The sequence below is a fragment of the Chelonia mydas genome, chromosome 7, assembly GCF_015237465.2.
Source record: "Chelonia mydas isolate rCheMyd1 chromosome 7, rCheMyd1.pri.v2, whole genome shotgun sequence".
Lineage (NCBI taxonomy): Eukaryota > Metazoa > Chordata > Testudines > Cheloniidae > Chelonia > Chelonia mydas.
This window is the reverse complement of record NC_057853.1, coordinates 83,113,590-83,132,872: the sequence shown is the minus strand read 5'-3', so window position 1 is coordinate 83,132,872 and position 19,283 is coordinate 83,113,590. Positions and strand designations below refer to the sequence as shown.

General features: G+C 43.8%; 1 protein-coding gene across 1 annotated transcript in view; it reads left to right on the top strand.

The window, feature by feature from the left end:
* Window positions 1–19,283, top strand: part of PALD1 (phosphatase domain containing paladin 1) — a 187,530-nt gene that overhangs the window by 154,433 nt on the left and 13,814 nt on the right. Inside the window, exon 19 of the mRNA XM_037904726.2 lies at window positions 8,841–8,996. Coding sequence (XP_037760654.1) covers window positions 8,841–8,996 — 156 coding nt within the window. The remainder of the gene's footprint in view (window positions 1–8,840; window positions 8,997–19,283) is intronic.

Below are 19,283 nucleotides of genomic sequence, written 5' to 3'. Positions count from 1 at the left end.
TGGGAAAGGAGATATGAAGAATTGGTTTGCAGTAATGAAAAGTGAAGATAATACCAGTGCAAGGCTATTGGGATCTAGTTCATTCAATTTCACAAAAAACACAGGCTAAGGGACCGGACAATCACCATGTACCATTCTCTTCAGTGGAGATGCAAAGGTCTGACTAATGTAATTGGACCATATTCTGTTCTTGTGTATGCCCTGTAACATCACAGTATTTGCACTAGGTTGGATGGGGTGTAAGTAAAGGCAGAATTTGGCACATCATCTCTACAACTGGAAGACATAGAATGGATGCAACCAGAAGGTGATTTATTGTCTGTTTAGCCCTGTAACGGGGTCAGCTGCCTCCCAAGCACCCCTTGGTGGCTAGGGGTGGCTCTGTGGCACCTTCCCTCCGTGTCCCTTCTTCCTGGGCTCCTCAATAAACTTCACACAGGCTTCTTTCTGTGCATACACCACTCACTAAAGTCTGGGTTTATTAATATCACACTTGCAAACAAAACTAAAGTCCACAAGGTCCAAGTCAATTCCTGTTTTAAGCAGGCCACTCTAAGCCCTACCTGGCTGAAGTCTTGTTCCCCTAATGCCTCAAACTTGCCTGTAGGAGTCTAACTCTTTGCAGTTTCCCCAGCCAGCTTCCATCTTTATAAGACCTAGTTGCCTCTCCTTCAGCCCACTTGAGCATCAGGTAATTGGTCACAGAGACACTGGACCCCACTCCCTCTTAAAGGTGCAAGTCAACCTACGACAAGGCCCTACTTACAATCAGAAATCTCATGACCAATCAGATTTTCATAGCCAACATCCTTGTCATCAGCACCAATCCCACTAGTAGTACTTGCACAATCTTCCAGAAAGAAGGAGAAAACCTCAGTAAGCAGATAAATAGGACACATGATTCTTGGCAAGTATATGGAGAGTGAATGATGCAATTAAGTAGAATCAAACTTAGCTGGAAGAGAAGGTTGCTGGAAAAGCAGGAGTCAATGTAGCTGTACACTTTGCATGTTGAGACAATCCCTAGAGATTGAAGGAAAATTCTTGGTGTTATTTTAAACGTGTGTGTGTGAGAGAGAGAGAGAGAGACTACATTATTGGTGGCCTTTCAGGGTTGTGGATGGCTGGGAAGCTGTTTATACTTCCACCTACTGAGGTGATGCAGTGACCCTGGTGAACAGCAGGAGGATGGGGAAACTGAGCAGAGCCCAGGAGGGGCTAGAGCTGAGCCCAGGGGAAGGGGAAGGCTTGAAGAAAGATAGAAGAACCTCTGGAGAGAAGGGCTGTGCCCACCTTAAGACTGGGACAGAAGCCTTTTAGTTTGTGGTGTTTGGAAGACATGAACTTTTTTGTGACTTGGCCGGAGGACTAAGGCACCTTGGCAACCAAACCATGCTGAAGGCTGAGAGAGCCATCGCAAACAAGGGTGATTGCAGCTCCACACTCGGCATGCTCTGCACCCTGCTACAATATTGACATTGGTTGAGATTTTCAAACTAGCCTAGGGGATTTGGAGGCCCACTTTCCATAGAGGAGAACTGGGCCTCCAAATCCCCTAGCTAGCTTTGAAAATTTCTAACTGCTGTCTTTTTTTATATCTGTTTATACCATTTTTATTATGCACCTACTTATGGAGCATGTGACATTGCTTGTGTCAATCATTGTTAAATAAGAAGTTAATTTCTTATTTAGAAATATTGAACCTATTAAACTGAGATATTTTTCCCTAAGTGTTTTACCTGAGCTCATTGGAACTGTATTTTTTGCAGTTGACCTGCTTCAGTGCCAGCATCCATCATTCTGCTATAGCTTGGTATAGAATAAGATTTACTATGTGCTTATTGCCATAACTATTTTATATGCTACATTCCTGCTCATTACCTGAAATGATCATAACTTCAGGCCTCCCAAGCCTGCTTTCTGAAGCAGGAGACTCCTGCAACGGTAACATTTATCCTGCTGTCCCTCATGATAGCTCTGAGTTCCTGCCAGAGGGAGATTTGAAGTCCTGGCTCTGTGCTAGACTGCAGACATCACCAGACACCTGCTGTTCCCCCACTCAAGCCAAGGGTCTGAAGCTGTTCCGGCAAAGCCTGCTACTTTCTGGCATGCTGCTCATCACCAACCAGCTCCTCTGTTACAGATACCACTGCTCCTTACTTTGCCTGAAACACAAGGCCAGAGGCGGGGAGCCAGCCCATGGTCACAAGAGCACTCCTCACTCTAACATAAGAGTACTCTTCTGATCAGTGCGCAGCTCGGGCCATGTGTTCCAGCTGGAACATGGAGCACTGAGAGTCTGTGGGAAAAGAGAGGACCAGCACTGAAGGGAAGGGATACTGACAAAAGCAGGGACAGCAGGAGAGAGGGAGAAATTACTGGGCAATGTAAGCGTGGGCAGAGACATATGTGAGTAGAGAGAGAATTTGGTTTGAGGGAGAGAAAAGAAGAAATGACTAGGAGTTAGAGGACGAATTGGGAAATAACAAAGGAAGACCAGTGGAAAGAAAGCTCTCTAGTCTAGAAAAAGGGAAGAGGGTTAATTTTGTTGGAAAAAGAAACAGAAGAGAAAGTGAAGGCGTTAAAACCAGACAGAAAGGAGGAAGCTGAACACTGAATGAATTGACGATAGTAATGGAGGAAGAGAATAAAGACATTTAAATGGGAAAGAAAAAGCAATAAAAGTAGCCCACCACTTTTCTGTGCTCTCCCCCCTAGGTTTGGTAGTGTTCCCCTGGTGAACAACCCACAGCTTCACAGATTTTTGGGAAGAGGGATTCCAAAATATCTTGGCTGTGGAGGTTTGAGTCCACTGCTTCCAAACCTTACAGTTGGTCATATATTTGTAAAATAACATACCATAGCAGGTGTGTGCAATTAGAAACAAGAGTTTCTCAGATATGGGTGATTGCTGATTTGCTAAGCAATAAGTATTGACTTTTCCTTATCCAGCTGCACAGAATCTATTTCTAAACTGCTTAATTCTATAGCATTTGAAAACTACATTTTGGGTACTCCTCTTATGCTTTTTTATCTGTTAATATTACTAGATGAAAGGCCATCCATCTAATAGGTTATTTTAAAAAATGGACAAGTTTTTCAGATAACCAATTTTGAACGGAAATGTAATTAAAAGCAAAATTGTCTTGTTGCCTTGAGTATTTGGCATTCCAGCTTCGTACGTACTCTGATGTTTTTGCTTCCTTGTTTTCCTGTTACTGTTTTTCTCTCAAATATTAATAAATAAAAAGCCTTAAATTAAGGCAACTATTTTGTGTCCTTCCTTTAGAGATATGCTCTCCTAATACTCTCCTCAGTTACATATGCTCCTCAGTGTGTAAGTGGACTGTGGAACTCCTTGCTACAGGAGATTGTTGAGGCCATAAATTTAGCAAGATTCAAAGAGGGATTGGATATTTAGATGGCTAACAAGAATATTCAGTTATCACAATTAGTGATGATACATTTTGGAAAGGGTGTTAAATCTCATGCTTCAGGGCTTAAACCAGACTCTAATTCAGGGGTTGGCAGCCTATGGCACGCGTGCCAAAGACTGCACGCGAGCTGATTTTTAATGGCACGCTGCTGCCTGCCGGGTCCCAGCCGCTGGCCCTGCTCAGCCCACTGTCGAACCCAGGCCAGCAGCTGGCTGAGCAGGGCCGGCTGCCAGGACCCCGGCAGGCAGCAGCGTGCCATTAACAATCCTGCCCGCCCCGGCCCGCTCTTCTCTGCCCCCATGCCCCCCCCCCCCCCCCGTGTGGGGGCATGGTGAAAAAGCTTGGTCCTGCCGGCTGCTGCTGCAGGGCAGGCAAGCTCCCCCCACCCCGTGCTGGGTTCCTGCCCCTCCTCCTCTCCCTCCCTGCCACCGATCAGCTGATGGCCCTTGCGAGGGAGGGGGAGAAACGGAGCCGCAGCGCGCTCGCTGCTCCGGGGAGGAGGCGGAGAAGAGATGGGGACGGGGCCTTGGGGAAGGGGGGTGGAATCAGGAGTTATCCCCTCCAGCCCCCTGCCATGAGCTGCTCTGGGCAGGGAACTGGGAGCACCCCCAGGACCCTAACCCACATCCCCAGCCCCCTGCCCTGACCCCTGCACCCCCTTCACAACCCCAGCCCTGACTCCAGCACCCCTACACACACACCCCAGCCCCCTGCCCTGATCTCTGCACCCGCCACAGACCCCAGCCCTCTGCCCTGACCCCTGCACCCCCCCACGACCCCAGCCCTGACTCCTGCACCCTCCCCACACATACCCAGCCCCCCCACCCCCCCACCCTGAGCACCAAACAGGAGCTCCTGCACCCCCCGCCCCGCCCACATTCCCACCTGTACCCCTTGCACCAAATGGGAGCTGCCCTGGTAAGCACTCCACACCCAAACCTTCTGCCCCAACCCTGAGCCCCTCCCTCATTCTAGCTCCTGGCCAGACTCTACACCCCAGCCTGATCCTTCACCCCCAGCTCAGTGCACTCCCACCCTCAGCTCAGTGCAGAGAGAGAGGAAGAGAATGAGCTAGAACCAGGGAAAAGGTAGGTACCCACTCTATGTGGGCAGGGCCGGGATCCCAGACCGGCAGCAGGCTGAGCGCGGCCAGCAGCCAGTACCCTGGCTGGCAGGAGCCGGCGGATGGAACCCCAGACTGGCAGCAGGCTGAGTGGCAGCGGGCTGAGCTGCTCAGCCCACTGCTGGTCTGGGGGCCCAGCCGCTGGCCTCACTCAGCCCGCTGCCGGTCTGGGGTTCTGGCTGCCGGCCCCTTGCCAGCCGGGGTCCTGACCGCAGGCCCCACTCAGCCTGCTGCCGGCTTAGGTGAACGGAACCCCAGGCTGGCAGCGGGTGGAGCAGGCTGGCGGCATAAGATCAGCATTTTAATTTAATTTTAAATGAAGCTTCTTAAACATTTTGAAAACCTTGTTTACTTTACATACGACAATAGTTTAGTTATATAATATATAGACTTATAGAGAGAGACCTTCTAAAAAACGTTAAAATGCATTACTGGCACGCAAAACCTTAAATTAAAGTGAATAAATGAAGACTCAGCACACCACTTCTGAAAGGTTGCCGACCCCTGCCTAACTAGTAGACACTGGGATGTGTATGTGTTGTGGGGTAGATCATCCCACATCTGCAGGATTCTTACATTTCCTCTGAAGCATCTGGTACTGGCCACTGTCAAGATACTGGACTAGATGGACCTTGGGTCTAATCCAGTCTCGCAGTTCCTAATATTGCCATTTTGGTTTGTTTTTTTCCCCCGCACTCTAATGAGGAGATGCTATTTGCAGACCAGTTTTGGATTTTCTTTTAACAGTTTGAGATAGAGACGTCAAACTACCTCTTAAGCTTGCTCATCAGCTGAGTGATTGTTGTGCCACTTCTTAATTTTGATGCTGGTATAGTGGACCAGAGTGATAGGGAACATCATGCTTTGTCTGTCAGCCTTGACTTGCATTCATCTTGGAAATAACAGTAGTTTTACTTTTCTATTAATATAGATCTCTGTGTGGCTCTCACAAGCTCTGGACCCTCCTTGAGTTAGTTATCCTGAATCTAGAAGGACCTAGTGTCTGCTTACAGTGTGGTGTTCAAGGGGAACACAGGCAGAGTCTTTTGAGAGCTCAGCAAGAAATTGTGAATCAAAGAGCAGACACCTGTAAATCCATGTCTCCCTTAGTCGCTGCTGTAATACAGTCAGATTAGGGACAGGAAGTGAGGAAGAGCCAACCCTCAGTTCCCTAGTAGCTATAGCCATTCAAAAATAGGACAGCCATAACAAAGACAGGGTATAGTTTGTAGTCTGGTGAGGCAGGGAATGCCTATTCCTGGACCTTCTCTATATTACACATGTGCCCACAAGCACACACATAGCAATACCTTTTCTATTTTTGAGGGCTACATCTTAAAGAGGAACTCTTTATACAGTTGAAACCACAGTTTAATAAGAGCTTGAATTGCCAAGCTAAACCAGGAATAATTTTCAAGTACTTACTTATTTTTGTCACCAGCAGAAGGCTGGTTGGGCCTTTCTTCAGAAATACTCCATTCTAAGATGATTTCAAGGAGCACTAAGATGTACTAAAGGTCAAGACAGACTGAGGTCTCAAGTAATTAATGGAGCAGCTATAAAGGGCCACGGACTCAGAAAGCGAAGGCTAATGTGCACTTGTAAAAACATTCCTCTACACCTGGGTCCACATTTGCACACGCAAGTATGGAAACTAACTCAATGCGAGCTTGGATTGGGGCTCACATTTCATAGTGTCCTTAAACTTTAAAAGGTGGTTAGGCTACGTTGCCTTTTGTTCCCATGGATGCTTTTGCAGCAGCCCATGATTTAAACACAATGAATCGTTTTCTTCATTTTCTACAGGTAGCAGAAAATGAGAGGTTTTTTTGTAGGTAGCCTGCAGTGGGATGGGGTGGGCTGGTTGACGTTCACGAAGCCTAGGGCTTTATGTATATTGAATCCACTTGAGACTGTTCCTCAACTTCATTTTTTGATATAAGTGTTGTGCGATCACTTGTTACATTTGTTGTTGCCAAGGAGACATCGTGTGATACCACTTTAAAAAAAGAAAAAACAAAACTTAAATTTGTTGACTCCTCAGCTTTGTCTCTTCCTGTCTTGGAGAGGCATAACCCTTTAAGAGAGGAAAAACTGATCACAAAGTACTTTTTTTCAACCGCATAATAGCCTGTCAAAAAATGGGCAAGCCGAACCAGGACAGGCACTTGATAGGGCAGCAAGGGAAGGGATATAGTACTTATTGAGCAGGGAGATTTGTCCAGTAAGAACATAATGGCTGACCTGGTCAAGGAAAGCAAGGATTCTTCTACAAGGATTTACAGGGATTTATACCAGCAGTATGTGGAAAGACCAATGAGAAATAGTGAGAGAATCCTTGGATTGGGGATGCTGTATAATAGGCCAGAACTGCTGTGCATTGTGGTGTGAACAGAATGTGTTCCAGGAAGTAAAATCTACCTGGTGTGCAGTAGTGCTGAGGAATCACAATAACATGGAAGAGCTTTAACAAAAAAAAAAGTGAAACTAAAAATAAACTGTACTTGAACCTTCCTGGAGCAAAGAGGAAGCAAAGACTTTTCACCAGGGTCTGATGTGAGATCATCACATTCATTCAAGATTACAGGATAGATATTGTCCTAAATGTCATGGCTTTTATTTACCAGGCTGTATCTGACTTCTCCCTCATTCTTGTAAACATTGGTTTGCCCTATGATGGGAAGGTGAGGTTGAGGAGCTGGCTCAATTCTTCTTCCTGGGCATTTGGAGACTGGGGATAGTGGATAAATTTGTGCTCATGTAGGAATATTGTGAGAAACTCCTTCAGGGGGACTTCACTGACAGACAAGATGATGTGAGGAAAGGCTCATGGTTTTATGCAACTTGTTCTCCAGTGTGATAGATTCTTTATGGCTTCACACCTCCCACCAAATTATGGGGACTTCTACTTGGAGGAAGCCTTACAGGATTGTCAATGTTTCTTCCCCACTCTGAACTCTAGGGTACAGATGTGGGGACCTGCATGAAAGACCCCCTAAGCTTATTTTTACCAGCTTAGGTTAAAAACTTCCCCAAGGTACAACCTTTGCCTTGTCCTTGAACAGTATGCTGCCATCACCAAGTGTTTTAAACAAAGAACAGGGAAAGAGACCACTTGGAGAGGCCTTCCCCCAAAATATGCCCCCAAGCACTACACCCCCTTTCCTGGGGAAGGCTTGATAATAACCCTCACCAATTGGTACAGGTGAACACAGACCCAAACCCTTGGATCTTAAGAACAATGAAAAATCAGTCAGGTTTTTAAAAGAAGAATTTTAATGAAAGAAAAGGTAAAAAAAAAATCACCTCTGTAAAATCAGGATGGTAAATAGCTTACAGGGTAATCAGATTCAAAACATAGAGAATCCCTCTAGGCAAAACCTTAAGTTACAAAAAGACACAGAAACAGGAATATACATTCCATTCAGCACAGCTTATTTTACCAGCCATTAAACAAAAGAAAATCTAATGCATTTTCTAGCTAGATTACTTACTAACTTTACAGGAGTTGTAAGGCTTACATTCCTGATCTGTTCCCTGCAAAAGCATCACACAGACAGACCAAACCCTTTGTGTGTGTCTCCCTGCCCAGATTTGAAAGTATCTTGTCGCCTCATTGGTCATTTTGGGTCAGGTGCCAGCGAGGTTACCTGAGCTTCTTAACCCTTTACAGGTGAAAGGGTTTTGCCTCTGGCCAGGAGGGATTTTATAGCACTGTATACAGAAAGGTGGTTACCCTTCCCTTTATATTTATGATGATACCAATGGATTTTAAAAGGCGAATATCTCAACTGTAGGAATATTTTTAAAGGGGAAGAAGACTTTTTTTGCAGTAGATCATTTGCTAGAAGGGAGAACCCCTCAGTGATGGACTATCTTTTAAAAAGTAGAAGGCATTCTGATCCTTGTGGAATTGCTGAACTGAAAGCCTAAAATGTTATAGTAAGGGGTGCCTTAAGTACAGGCTGAGATTCCAGTGACTAATTTCTTAAGGATCCCCCAATCAAGTAAAGCTAACTGTATTCTTCCCTTCCACAGAAATAGAAAGAACCATCTAATGTCATTGTGATGATATTCCTTGCTCTTGACTATTCTGTCCAGATGAAGAAATAATGTACTCTTATTTCTTATAGATATCCTACCCCTCCTGCTTACATCAGCTCAGAATTAGGCCCATGGTATATAGATCTTTGTTTTCAGTGCATTCTTGTATGTGGTGTTCAAATGGAATCCGTGATGGTGACTTTGAATCATTCCAATTATGTCATCCTTCATTTCAGGGAAAAACAGCCAAGGAAGAGAAGGAAATGCGGACGTTGCAACTGCGGAGCCTACAGTATTTGGAACGATACATCTATCTGATCCTGTTCAATGCCTACCTGCATCTGGAGAAGAAGGACTCTTGGCAGAGGCCATTCAGTGTCTGGATGCGTGAGGTAAGAATTCTCCTAGCTCCCACAGTTAGCACTTAGGAAGAGAAATCAACTGCATTGAGTGTGTGTTAATGGGGCCTACACTCAATCCTGCATTTGTATTGGTGAGGAAATGACGACTGGCTCAGGCAGCTGGTTTTTCTGATTACCAGTGTGTTCATGACCAAAGGTTTCACCAAAGCAGTATTTCATAAACCTGTTCTTCTCTCATGTTTGCAGTGGACCTCAGAAATGGCTCATCTTTGTATATAGGGTTTACATGCTAGCCCATCCACAAATCAAATTCAGTTTGGCTGAATGCCGAAAAACTATTGCCTGGAAGGGGAATGGTGATTTCTGAATACGGAAAAAGACCCACTTGACCTACTGTATAGACTAGGTGCAGACCAATAGAATAATTTTCTCCAGTCCTTTCTCTTGGTCCACTTCAACCAAATAAAGAAGCCAAATGAAATAATTTAAAACGTGTTTCAAATTTATTGCTAGGGACACAATTGCTTTATCAGATAGTATCAGCAATACACAATCCCACTATACAGCAGCACATATTGGTCCTTATCTGGATAGAAATTGTTAATGTAAATGAAAAAACCTTTTAGGTACATGGGAGGTAAGCTTCCTATCTGAGCTAGTGAAGTGTGTACTTGAAAAACTTCCATTAGAATGTGTGCCCCAGAGTGTGGGTGCTTAGCTGAATTTATCCAAACCTTTGGTCCCTTAGTGTTCACCATTTCCCCACAGTAGGCCCTAGTCAGCTGCGCCTTCCGCTCCAGCTGCAGAAGTAGTCCTGCCATTGCAGGTGAGAAGGGGCAGGGATGATAGGGTGAGTGTAAGGACTTCCCCCAATTTTCTCCCTCTAAGAAACTTTATGAAAACCTCACAAACATGTGTGTACTTTGGGTACATTCATTTCAAGGGATTGTGATGGTGGTTTGGGCTGGACCTTGGGTTTTGTTTTTGTTTTGGGGGGGTTTTTTTGGGTGGGGGGGGCATTGTTTTTTTATTTTTAACTGAACCCAGCTATGAGGTTCCAGTGACTAGTAGTACATATAATAAAGTAATCCTGCCATTTGTGATACAATTACCCAAAAGAGCAACTTTTTATTTGTTACTTGTGTTTTTTACTTTCATCCCCGGCCACGTTTCTACTTCCTCATTGTCAACAATTGCTCACAGCCACTAGCTCTTCACCTTGCCTCCACTCAGAGTTTTCACAGAAAGAAACACAGACCTCCTAGAAACCGTTCACTTGCAGTCATATGTTGCTGTAAATCCAGAATGGGTTGTTGCCACTGCAATCCTGGATTTACTCTCATGGAAAACAGCTGTTTTCTTCTTTTGAGCCATTGTTTTGGCATCATTGACACTGATTAGTATCTGAATGAGCACTTGTGTTATGATGTCCAATTCTGTGTCACACCATTTGCGTCTTCATGTCTCGACGCAGTGTCCTGATAGAGTGATACAATATGATCATATCCTCAAATAACTTTTGGGCTCTGCAGTTATCCTGTAGCGTAGGTGTGGGACTAGCCCATGAATCTGAGGATGAGTGGTAATTCAAACACATGAGACATGACCAAAGAAAAAAACTCAAACCCTTTCAAGACAGTTTTAGACATTTCAGCTGGTATATACAAGTCCCATTTCTTTTGACCATCCAGAATCCTGCTGTGAGCCTGAATGTTTGGTATTGTTTAGTGTGCTGGTAAGATGGCAAGTGGTCCTTTTATGGAAATCTCCTAATTTTAAATTGGATCTCCCAAGCATTGCTGCTGCCTCAGTTTGACTCATTCAAACAGGAGGCTTAGGGACCTCCTAACTATTTTGTCTTCAGTCATGTTTAAAACTACTGACTATCTATTTAAATAGCAACATTTTGGGCTGGAAGGAGACCTTGCAGCCAATCTAGTTCCTCCACCTATCTGTCTGCTTTGGTGCCCTATAATGTTTTTTCCCCAAAAATGCCTGTTTCAATTTCACTCCTGTTTTGAGTGTTCCCAGTTACATCCTCTATTCATCCCTCTGATTGCACCTGTCCTACATACTAAATATTCCTGAACTCCCACAAGTCCTGCTGTTTTTTTATCTGCAGTTCATGCCCTCTTTTTTGGAGTCACTCTGTGATACAGTCCGACCTGTGATGCATCCTACACTTCAATTTAAACCTGAATTAGATTAACTGAAACCTATTCTGGGCAGCTGGCACTGTTTACATTGTTAGAAAAACGGAAGGCAATTATGGTTTGACAGTGCATGGATTCCATGAAATTTCCCTTCTTTACTCCCCTTGCCTCCACATTGTAGCCAGTTCATTGTCCTTCTAGACAAATAGGAGGGGATGGCATTCATTTTAGTACCCATCAGCATCATGCTTCGGTCAGCCAGAGGTCACTGCTGAGTGACACTAGTTACCCCCTCCCTGCCATCATCCTATCTGAGATGACGTGCATCACAGCATTCGCAAGCTCAGATCGATGTGAGAAAGTTGTGCCAATTTATTGAAGGTGTGATTTTTTTAAAAAACTGATTTAGTTAAACTGGTGCAAAAGGCTATATGCATGTTCTTACTCTGGTGTAAACCAGGCTTATTTTGGTTTAGCTTAAAATGGTTAGGAATCAGTTTAACTAAACCAAAACAAGTGTGTCTACACAGGGTTTTGCACAAGTTTGATTATATAACTTTTTAAAAAGATATCTTCTGTCATTGCCACTGTTCAACATCCTAGCACTGGTACTGCAAGATTCCTTGATGTTTATCACCAGTCCAAATTCCTGGCATCACTGGGACGATCAGTACAAGTGTAGAGATGTGAAAAACAGAAGCCACCTTCTTTTCCAAATGGCCTTTGTGGGTACCTGGAAAATTTGATCTCTTTGCTGCATGTAAGGTTGTTGACAAATTCGAAGGTGTTCAGAAAAGAACTACATAAATTATTTGAAGTCTAGAAAAACTGCCTTTCCAAAGCACCTCAGTCTATTTAGCTTAACAAAGAGATGGTAAAGTGATGCTTTGATCACGATTGATAAGTACTACCTGTAGAGAAAATTTCTGATAGTAGAGGGTTCTTTAATTTAACAGACAAAGGCATAACAAGTTCCACTGTCTTGAAGTTAAAGCAAGACAAATTCAGACTAGAAGTAAAACATGTATTTTTAACAGTGAGGGTAGTTAACAATTAGAACAGCTTATGTAGGGATCTGGTCTCTTCTGTCACTTAAATCTTTTAATAAAGTTTAGGTATCCTAAAAGATGTGCTCTAGATCAATCAGAAGTTATGGGCTTAATGTAGGAATCACTGGGTGAAATTCTATGGCCTGTGTTATGCAGGAGGTCAAATTAGATTATCTTCATGTCTCTTCTGACCTTAAATCTATGGATGAAATCCTGGCCCCATTGAAATCAATGGGAGTTTTGCCATTGACTTCAATCAGGTCAGCATTTCATCCTGTGAATCACTGCCATTATGACATTGCTCCTTCCTCCCTCCCCTCTGCACAATTACCTTGGAAGAAGAATTTTGCCTTTACAGTTAAATAATGAGTATTTTTCTGTTTCTTTATTAACCTGTCGTTTTCCCATAGTACAAATCTGAAAGCAGTATCACCCATTGTATTGAAACATACGACTCAGAGCTCATGTATATGTTTACAAACTAGAGCCTCGATGGGGCTGGGATATACAAAAAGTGCTCCATTCAAAAATTCTCTGGGTGGTGTCAGATGAAAGTAAGTAACTAAGTGAAGGTGTCCAAGCTGAATGCATTAATGTTCACACCTAGACCAGCTCTTAAAAGGTGACCTAGGAAGGGAAAAAATTGGGCTTGTGCTCTCCTTACTGAATTAATGCGATGAAAGTCTGAAAGCTTTTGTGTCTAGGAGGGACGGGATTGAAGGAAATGGCAGGTTCCTGCTTTTTTAGCCCCCGCCCCCCCCCCGCCCCCCGATTTTGTTTAAGCATTAGAAATTCAGGTCTTGTCTGCCCTGGCAGACTCTGAGATGACTGAAGAACTGGTGAAATGACATCACAAAAGTCAAGTGTGTGAAAAGTAAGCAACTGAGAGGTGAAGGGAATTTTAGTCAGTGTTTAAAACTTTCACTAAAATGTTTTCAGTTGGGAGGTTTAAGTTACATTCCTGTGTCTGTATTTAGACACCTAAATAAGTGTATAGATTTTCAGTGGTGCTGACCACATAACAGCTCCACTGAGATCCATAGGAACTGCTGAATGCTCAGCACCTTTTGGAAAATCTGGCTTCTGATTTAGGTACTTAAATAACTTTAGGCCCCTACTTTCTTTTAAAATTTGACCTTTTACATTTTTTTTAACACCTATGTGGGATCAGTGACTCATGAACATTTTGGATAAAGAGTGTCTCTTTATTAGTGTCAAAAACTGCACCCTTTCCATTAGGTGTTTGAGTTACAGTAACCATACTGTGAGGGCTAGACTACACTTAAGACAGTGCAGCTGTACCACTGTAGTGCTTCAGGGAAGACACTACCTGTGCTGATAGGAGGGCTTCTCTTGTCAGCCTAGGTACTCCGCCTCCCCGAGAACCAGTCTACTAGTGCTGTCCACCCTGTGGGTTGGGTAGATTTAACAGCGTGGCTCAGGGGTGTGGATTTTTCACACTGACCTAATTTCCTAGTATAGACCAGGCCTGAGACCCTAGAGGGCTCTTCAGTGAGGGAGAGGCAGACTTGCAATCACTGACATTTCTGAGGTAAAAATCAAACAGAAAAAGAATTATTTAATATCCCCCCCATCCCAAAAAAAAAACAAACCAAAAAGTTAGGTTCTCCCTTACTACATCATAACGATGTTAAACATGGGTACAAGCCCTTTTTTTTTTTTTTAAAAGAGCAAACTTTTGCAGATCGCCTTGACTCCTAGTCAGAAGTGATTATTCCTGGTGAACCTTTTGAAATTATGAAAACTGTCTTTGGAAGTAGAGAATGGACAATATAAATAATAAATTCATCCCCACTCCACAAACTAGACCAAACCCTGCACTGTCTTTAGTGCTGGACATAGGTTCCTGCATCTGACATATCAGGGTCCCTCTTGGGGAATGGTTATATTCCAGTGGTAATTGCCATGATTGAGACAGCTGCTGTCAGATGGAAACAGCTGAAGGGTATGCGTATATTGTGAAGCCTGTGAATTCTGGACTCAGATTGCTCCCATCCTTCTCTCCCTTTTTCTTTCCTCCTTCTGCCTCTTAGCTGCCATGGTTTCTCTGCATGGGGGAGATTTTTGCTGGAATTTACCAGTGTACCTTTTTGTTCTTTCCTGCTGTCTCCGTGCACTGAACTTCAGAACGTCTGGCTTCTGGGTTGCCGTTGATGTGTTAATCTCAGTTCGTGGTTTGGTCAGATGGACGTGCACAGAAGAGAATGGAATTCATGTGCATTCTTGATAGATTATGGCTGATTTGTCAGCTTTTGCAGCTTTGATATTTTGCTTGCTCGTTTTTCTTTTCTGAAGTGAGTTTAGCAACAGTAAGAAGAGAATTTGTTCATATATGTTCTAGAAAAAGTAGCAGGAGGGAGCTCCCCTCCCTGGGGTAATAACTGGACCACTTTTGCCATCCTTACCAACGGACAGTAGAGTGAAAATCTCCCAAGTAATCTTATGATGATGATTTGATAATGTCACCACTAAATCAGCTCCTTTGCCTGTAAGGGTGCAATGGGAGGGAAACTTGCTGCAGGGATATTTCTGCTACCGCTGGTTGAGTGCTTTTTGGACTAAGCTAAAGGAGATGTAGCATATTTTGATGGTGGGAGTTACTCACTAACTGGCTTTTGATTTATAGCAAGGACTTCCATGAGAGAGTTTGGGATGGATACAGGCTAGGATGTGGGGATAATTAAAGTGTTTGTCCCACATTTTAAGAGCTAAGAAATAATTATATACATTATCTTTGTGTGACCATAATTGAAGAGATATCTTTGTTGTGCAGGACCATGTTATCTGACTCTTGGATCTGGCAAATCTGGAGTTTTCTGTGGTAGCACCACAGCATCCTGCATTAGTGAGCCGCTTGGGAGCATCCTGAGCTATTTCTTTCAAGAGTTTGAGCAGATATCCGACAACCAGGCACAACTCTACAACAATCTAATATAGCGGGTACTCCTAAGGGCCCAAACTCGCTAACCTCAATTTCTCATTTTGTGTATCTGGGGGGTCATGGCCATAGCTAGCATGGAGGGCGGTCCAAGTCCCACTCTCCCAGGATGGTGTGGAAATATGGTGTGTATTGTATCTTAATTTTAAAACCTGAGGATTGGATAGGAAGGAAACTAGGGACCCATCTACCATACAAGTACAACCAGGTGTTTGCAAATATTCTGTGAACACCTTTATCTGTTAGATGTGTTCTTAACAATTTGTGGCCCTACAACAATTTTTCACAACAGAACCGTGTATCATCTGAGTTTGTGCATCCACACCTACACGCTGGTTAATGATGTTTGCACCTGTGCATTCTGGGAAAATCTGAGCAGCTATCCTATATTGCCGCAGAACATGCACAGAGTGGTGTCAGCAACACATGCAGCAGTGTGCTCGGGGATGTCCTGCCTAACTGCTTACACAGGCATAGGTATAGGGTCTCATTCACATGGCAAAACAGGTTACAGGAACACAAACATGTGCTGGCTTAGGCCCCTTGCAAGGGTGAAACATGGTGAGTTGCCATGGTTACAAACTGAGTAGAGACTAACCACTAACTGGTTACAAACAGTTAAAAATTGTATTGCAGACAGAATTTTAATCATAACTTTGGGGTGATGGGGTTTAGCAACACCCCTGTTTACCTCTTCAGATCATGGCTTGGGGTGTGTGTGTGTGTACATAAAATGTTTGTAACATGAATTTCCATTTCCTCTGTACGCTTTTTCTGCTGCTTCTCTTTCCTGGTTTATACACCTGGCAAGTATCCTTAGAGGTTAATAGCTTTCTTGTCCTGGAAATAGTTTTTGGATTAAGATGATTTTATCTTTTGTCTGCTAGGAGCTTTGTTAATGGGGCCTTGCTAGTTTAACTTTCAGCACACAGCATAGGTGTACCCCCCTTCCCTCCCACCCATAAAACAACGCACAGTAAAAAACCTGAACCCTCCCCCCTCCCCCCCCCCCCACACACATAAATGTTACTGTTGAAAATGAATCCCTGTAGTTTGAAATGGTTTGGCTATTTGTACCTCTCTAAACAAACAGAACAGGAAACAATACAACTCTTCAAACAAGTCTGGGCTGGGTCACGTCTCTAGGGGATGAGGTCATGTTGAGGAAATGAGGGAGATAGAGTGCAATCCATTAAACTGAAAGGACGCTTGTTGGGGCAGTGAGGCAGAGACAGGCTGCTTCTTTCTTTTCTCCCCCCCTTCCCCTTCTCTCTTTTTTATGAGGTATTAAACTGCCCCTTGAAAGCATTCTCCTCCTCCCCATTATTCCCAGGCACAAAGGGCTTTTTGAGGCTTCTCCTTTATCAGGACTTTGGCATCTCTCATATCCAAGCAATCAGCTCTTTCTGTGCAGCAGTCCTACTCATTTGACGCAGGGAAGGTTTTGTAGATGCGTGCAAAGGTTGGTTGAGTTGGTGCACTCTCCACATCTCTCAATGCAGAGATTAAACTTGTGTGTGTGGCGTGTAAGGGGGTGGAGGGGTTAGCTGAACTGCACATTTGTACAAGCTCTGCAGAGGTGGGCAGTCCAGGAAGTCCCAGTGCACTTAAACATAAAACTCAAACAACAACATTTCATTTGCCTAGAATTAAGATTACTTAGGTGCAACTCTCAGTAACGCGGTCAATGAAAATCAAGAAAATCACTGGTCAGGGCAACCTTCATTCAAGTTCTTTAACCCTCCACAATCAATATATGTTGGAAGTGTAAGGGAGCTCGCTGTGGAAATGGCGGGTCTGGGTGAGCGTTTGGGTGTTAAAGGTTCTTAAATGTCCCCCATCACTGTAGAATGGGCATGGATCAGCGTTCATGTCATGCTCCCAGTCAGTACCTGGCCCGGGCCAAGAAAGCTGATGATCTAATCAGTGGACGAAATTTGGGAATGGATTCTGGTCACGTGCCACCTGAGGTATGTTGCGCATAAGCTAAGAAGACTGTAGAATCAGAGTGCCTGTAATACCAACATTGATGCATCCTCCGCACATGTGACAAATGCTCTGTTAACATCTTAAACTATCACATGATGCTCAAATCCTACATCTTAAACCCAAGTTAGAATTCTTTTCAAAAACGTAAATGATGGCTCCTAGCTGCAGGAGCTGAAAGGGAGCAAACTCCATTCTGCTTCCTTGGCCAGCTTAATCTTTTGGCATCCAGGTGGTCAGACTTCCCATGGTGATGTAGCATGATGGGATGTCATGAATTCTGCCAGCAAGAGTTAACTGGGACAAACTAAAAGGGTGATGGGGACAAATATGCTAAATATGAAGCAGCATATTTGTCAATTCTCTCCCTCCTCCACTGTTTTCTGTAGTAGACTGTTGTTCTTGCTTCATGCAGTTGTACCCATTGCAGTGTGAACATACCCCATTGCACTTCTCACCTGGGGAGTTTAATCTAAGGCTAAAAAGTTAAATATTCTGGCAAATTGCAGCCCTCTCCCATGTCTCAACCCTTCAAAGGCTTGATCTTAAAACTAACTGAATGCGTACTGTACATGAACACAAATCAATTCTGAATGCTTCTCTGTAGTGAGGCCTAGTCTGAAATACCCTCCCTCTATACAAAGCCATAGGTTTTTTTTCCTCTAAATGCACTTCTTTATAAAAGCCACTGTTCTATTTTTTTAAGGACTTACTGGGTCCCAAAGACCCTTTTCATAAGCAGAATTCATTGTATAAGGAAGAATAAGCTTGATTTGAACAGCATAAACTCTGAGTCTGAAACTGTAAACCACAGGTCTAATTTCTCCAGGGAGAAAATACAAATTCCATTTCTTAAATGTCATTCATACGTTTTATTTGTGTGTGTGTGTGTGTGTGTGTGTATATATATATATATATCATATATATATAAAATATACACTAAACTGTTTATAATGAGCCACACCAAAACCCTGGATCCAAACAGCCTGAACTTTGGAAAAGTTCTGATCTGGAAAGAAACATCATAAATAAATGTTTTATTAATTTATTTGGATTTATACAAATCAGACATTAGAAAAACATACATACTCTGGTCTCTTTGCTTCATATTAACAATACAAATACTACACCAGCAAAACTAAACCTAGCAACTTGCCCAAACCAGAAAATAAAATAAAACTAAAACTACTCAAGTCCCAGCCCTGAACACACCTTTCCCTCCTTGGAACCTGGGAAAAGAGATTAGCTTTGCAGTATTCCCTGAAGGCTAACAGATTCAGGCTATATTCGTGTAATGTGGTTGCCTGTGCCTTAAGGGGACAGTGGCCTGGAGCTGGCCAGCCCCATACAATTAGCCCTGCTTGCCACACCTGGGATGGAGTGTGGGGTTTAATTAATAGAACCAGCTGAGTGTGAAGGTGCTGATTCTCCTATGATCAGCAGCAGGAAGCTGCAGAGAGAGAGAGAGGTGCCCTGGGAGAGAAACAAGAGTGAAGCTGGAGTGAGAGACTTCAGCAGAAGTTTGTGAACGCAGGGATTGGCTAGTGGGCACGAGGAGGCTCTAACAGGGGACTCTGAGGATATGTCTACACTGCAGTTAAACACCCATGGCTGGCCCATGCTGGCTGACTCAGGCTCACAGGGCTCAGGCTAAGGGACTGTTTAATTGTGGTGTAGATGTTCAGGCTTGGGTTGGAGCCCAGACTCAGGGACCCTGTGAGAGGGAAGGATCCAAGAGCCCAGGCTCTAGCCTGAGACCAAAACATCTACACCTCAATTAAACAGCCCCTTAGCCCGAGCTCTGCAAGCCTGAGTCTGCTGGCACGACCAACCCTGGGTTTTTAATTGCAATGCGGACATACCCCGAGAGTATGTCTGCACTGCTATTTTTAGCCCCAGGACGTGAGCCCCGAGTCAGTTGACTTGGGCTCTGAGACTCACAGCTGAGTTTGTTTTGTTTTTTATTTTTCCCCCGTGTATATGTACCCTTAGTCATTCAGGACAATCCAGGAAGGGTATGACCTGGGAGACCCCAGCAGGAAAGCGTGGAAGTGTGGATTTTGGGGAAGATTTTAAAACTTTATTTTGGGTCCGATTTTGTTGTTTTAAAAAATCCAGTCCCAAAGAGGGGTGTGGATGAACCAAAGAAGAGTTGTTTTGATAGTTTGGT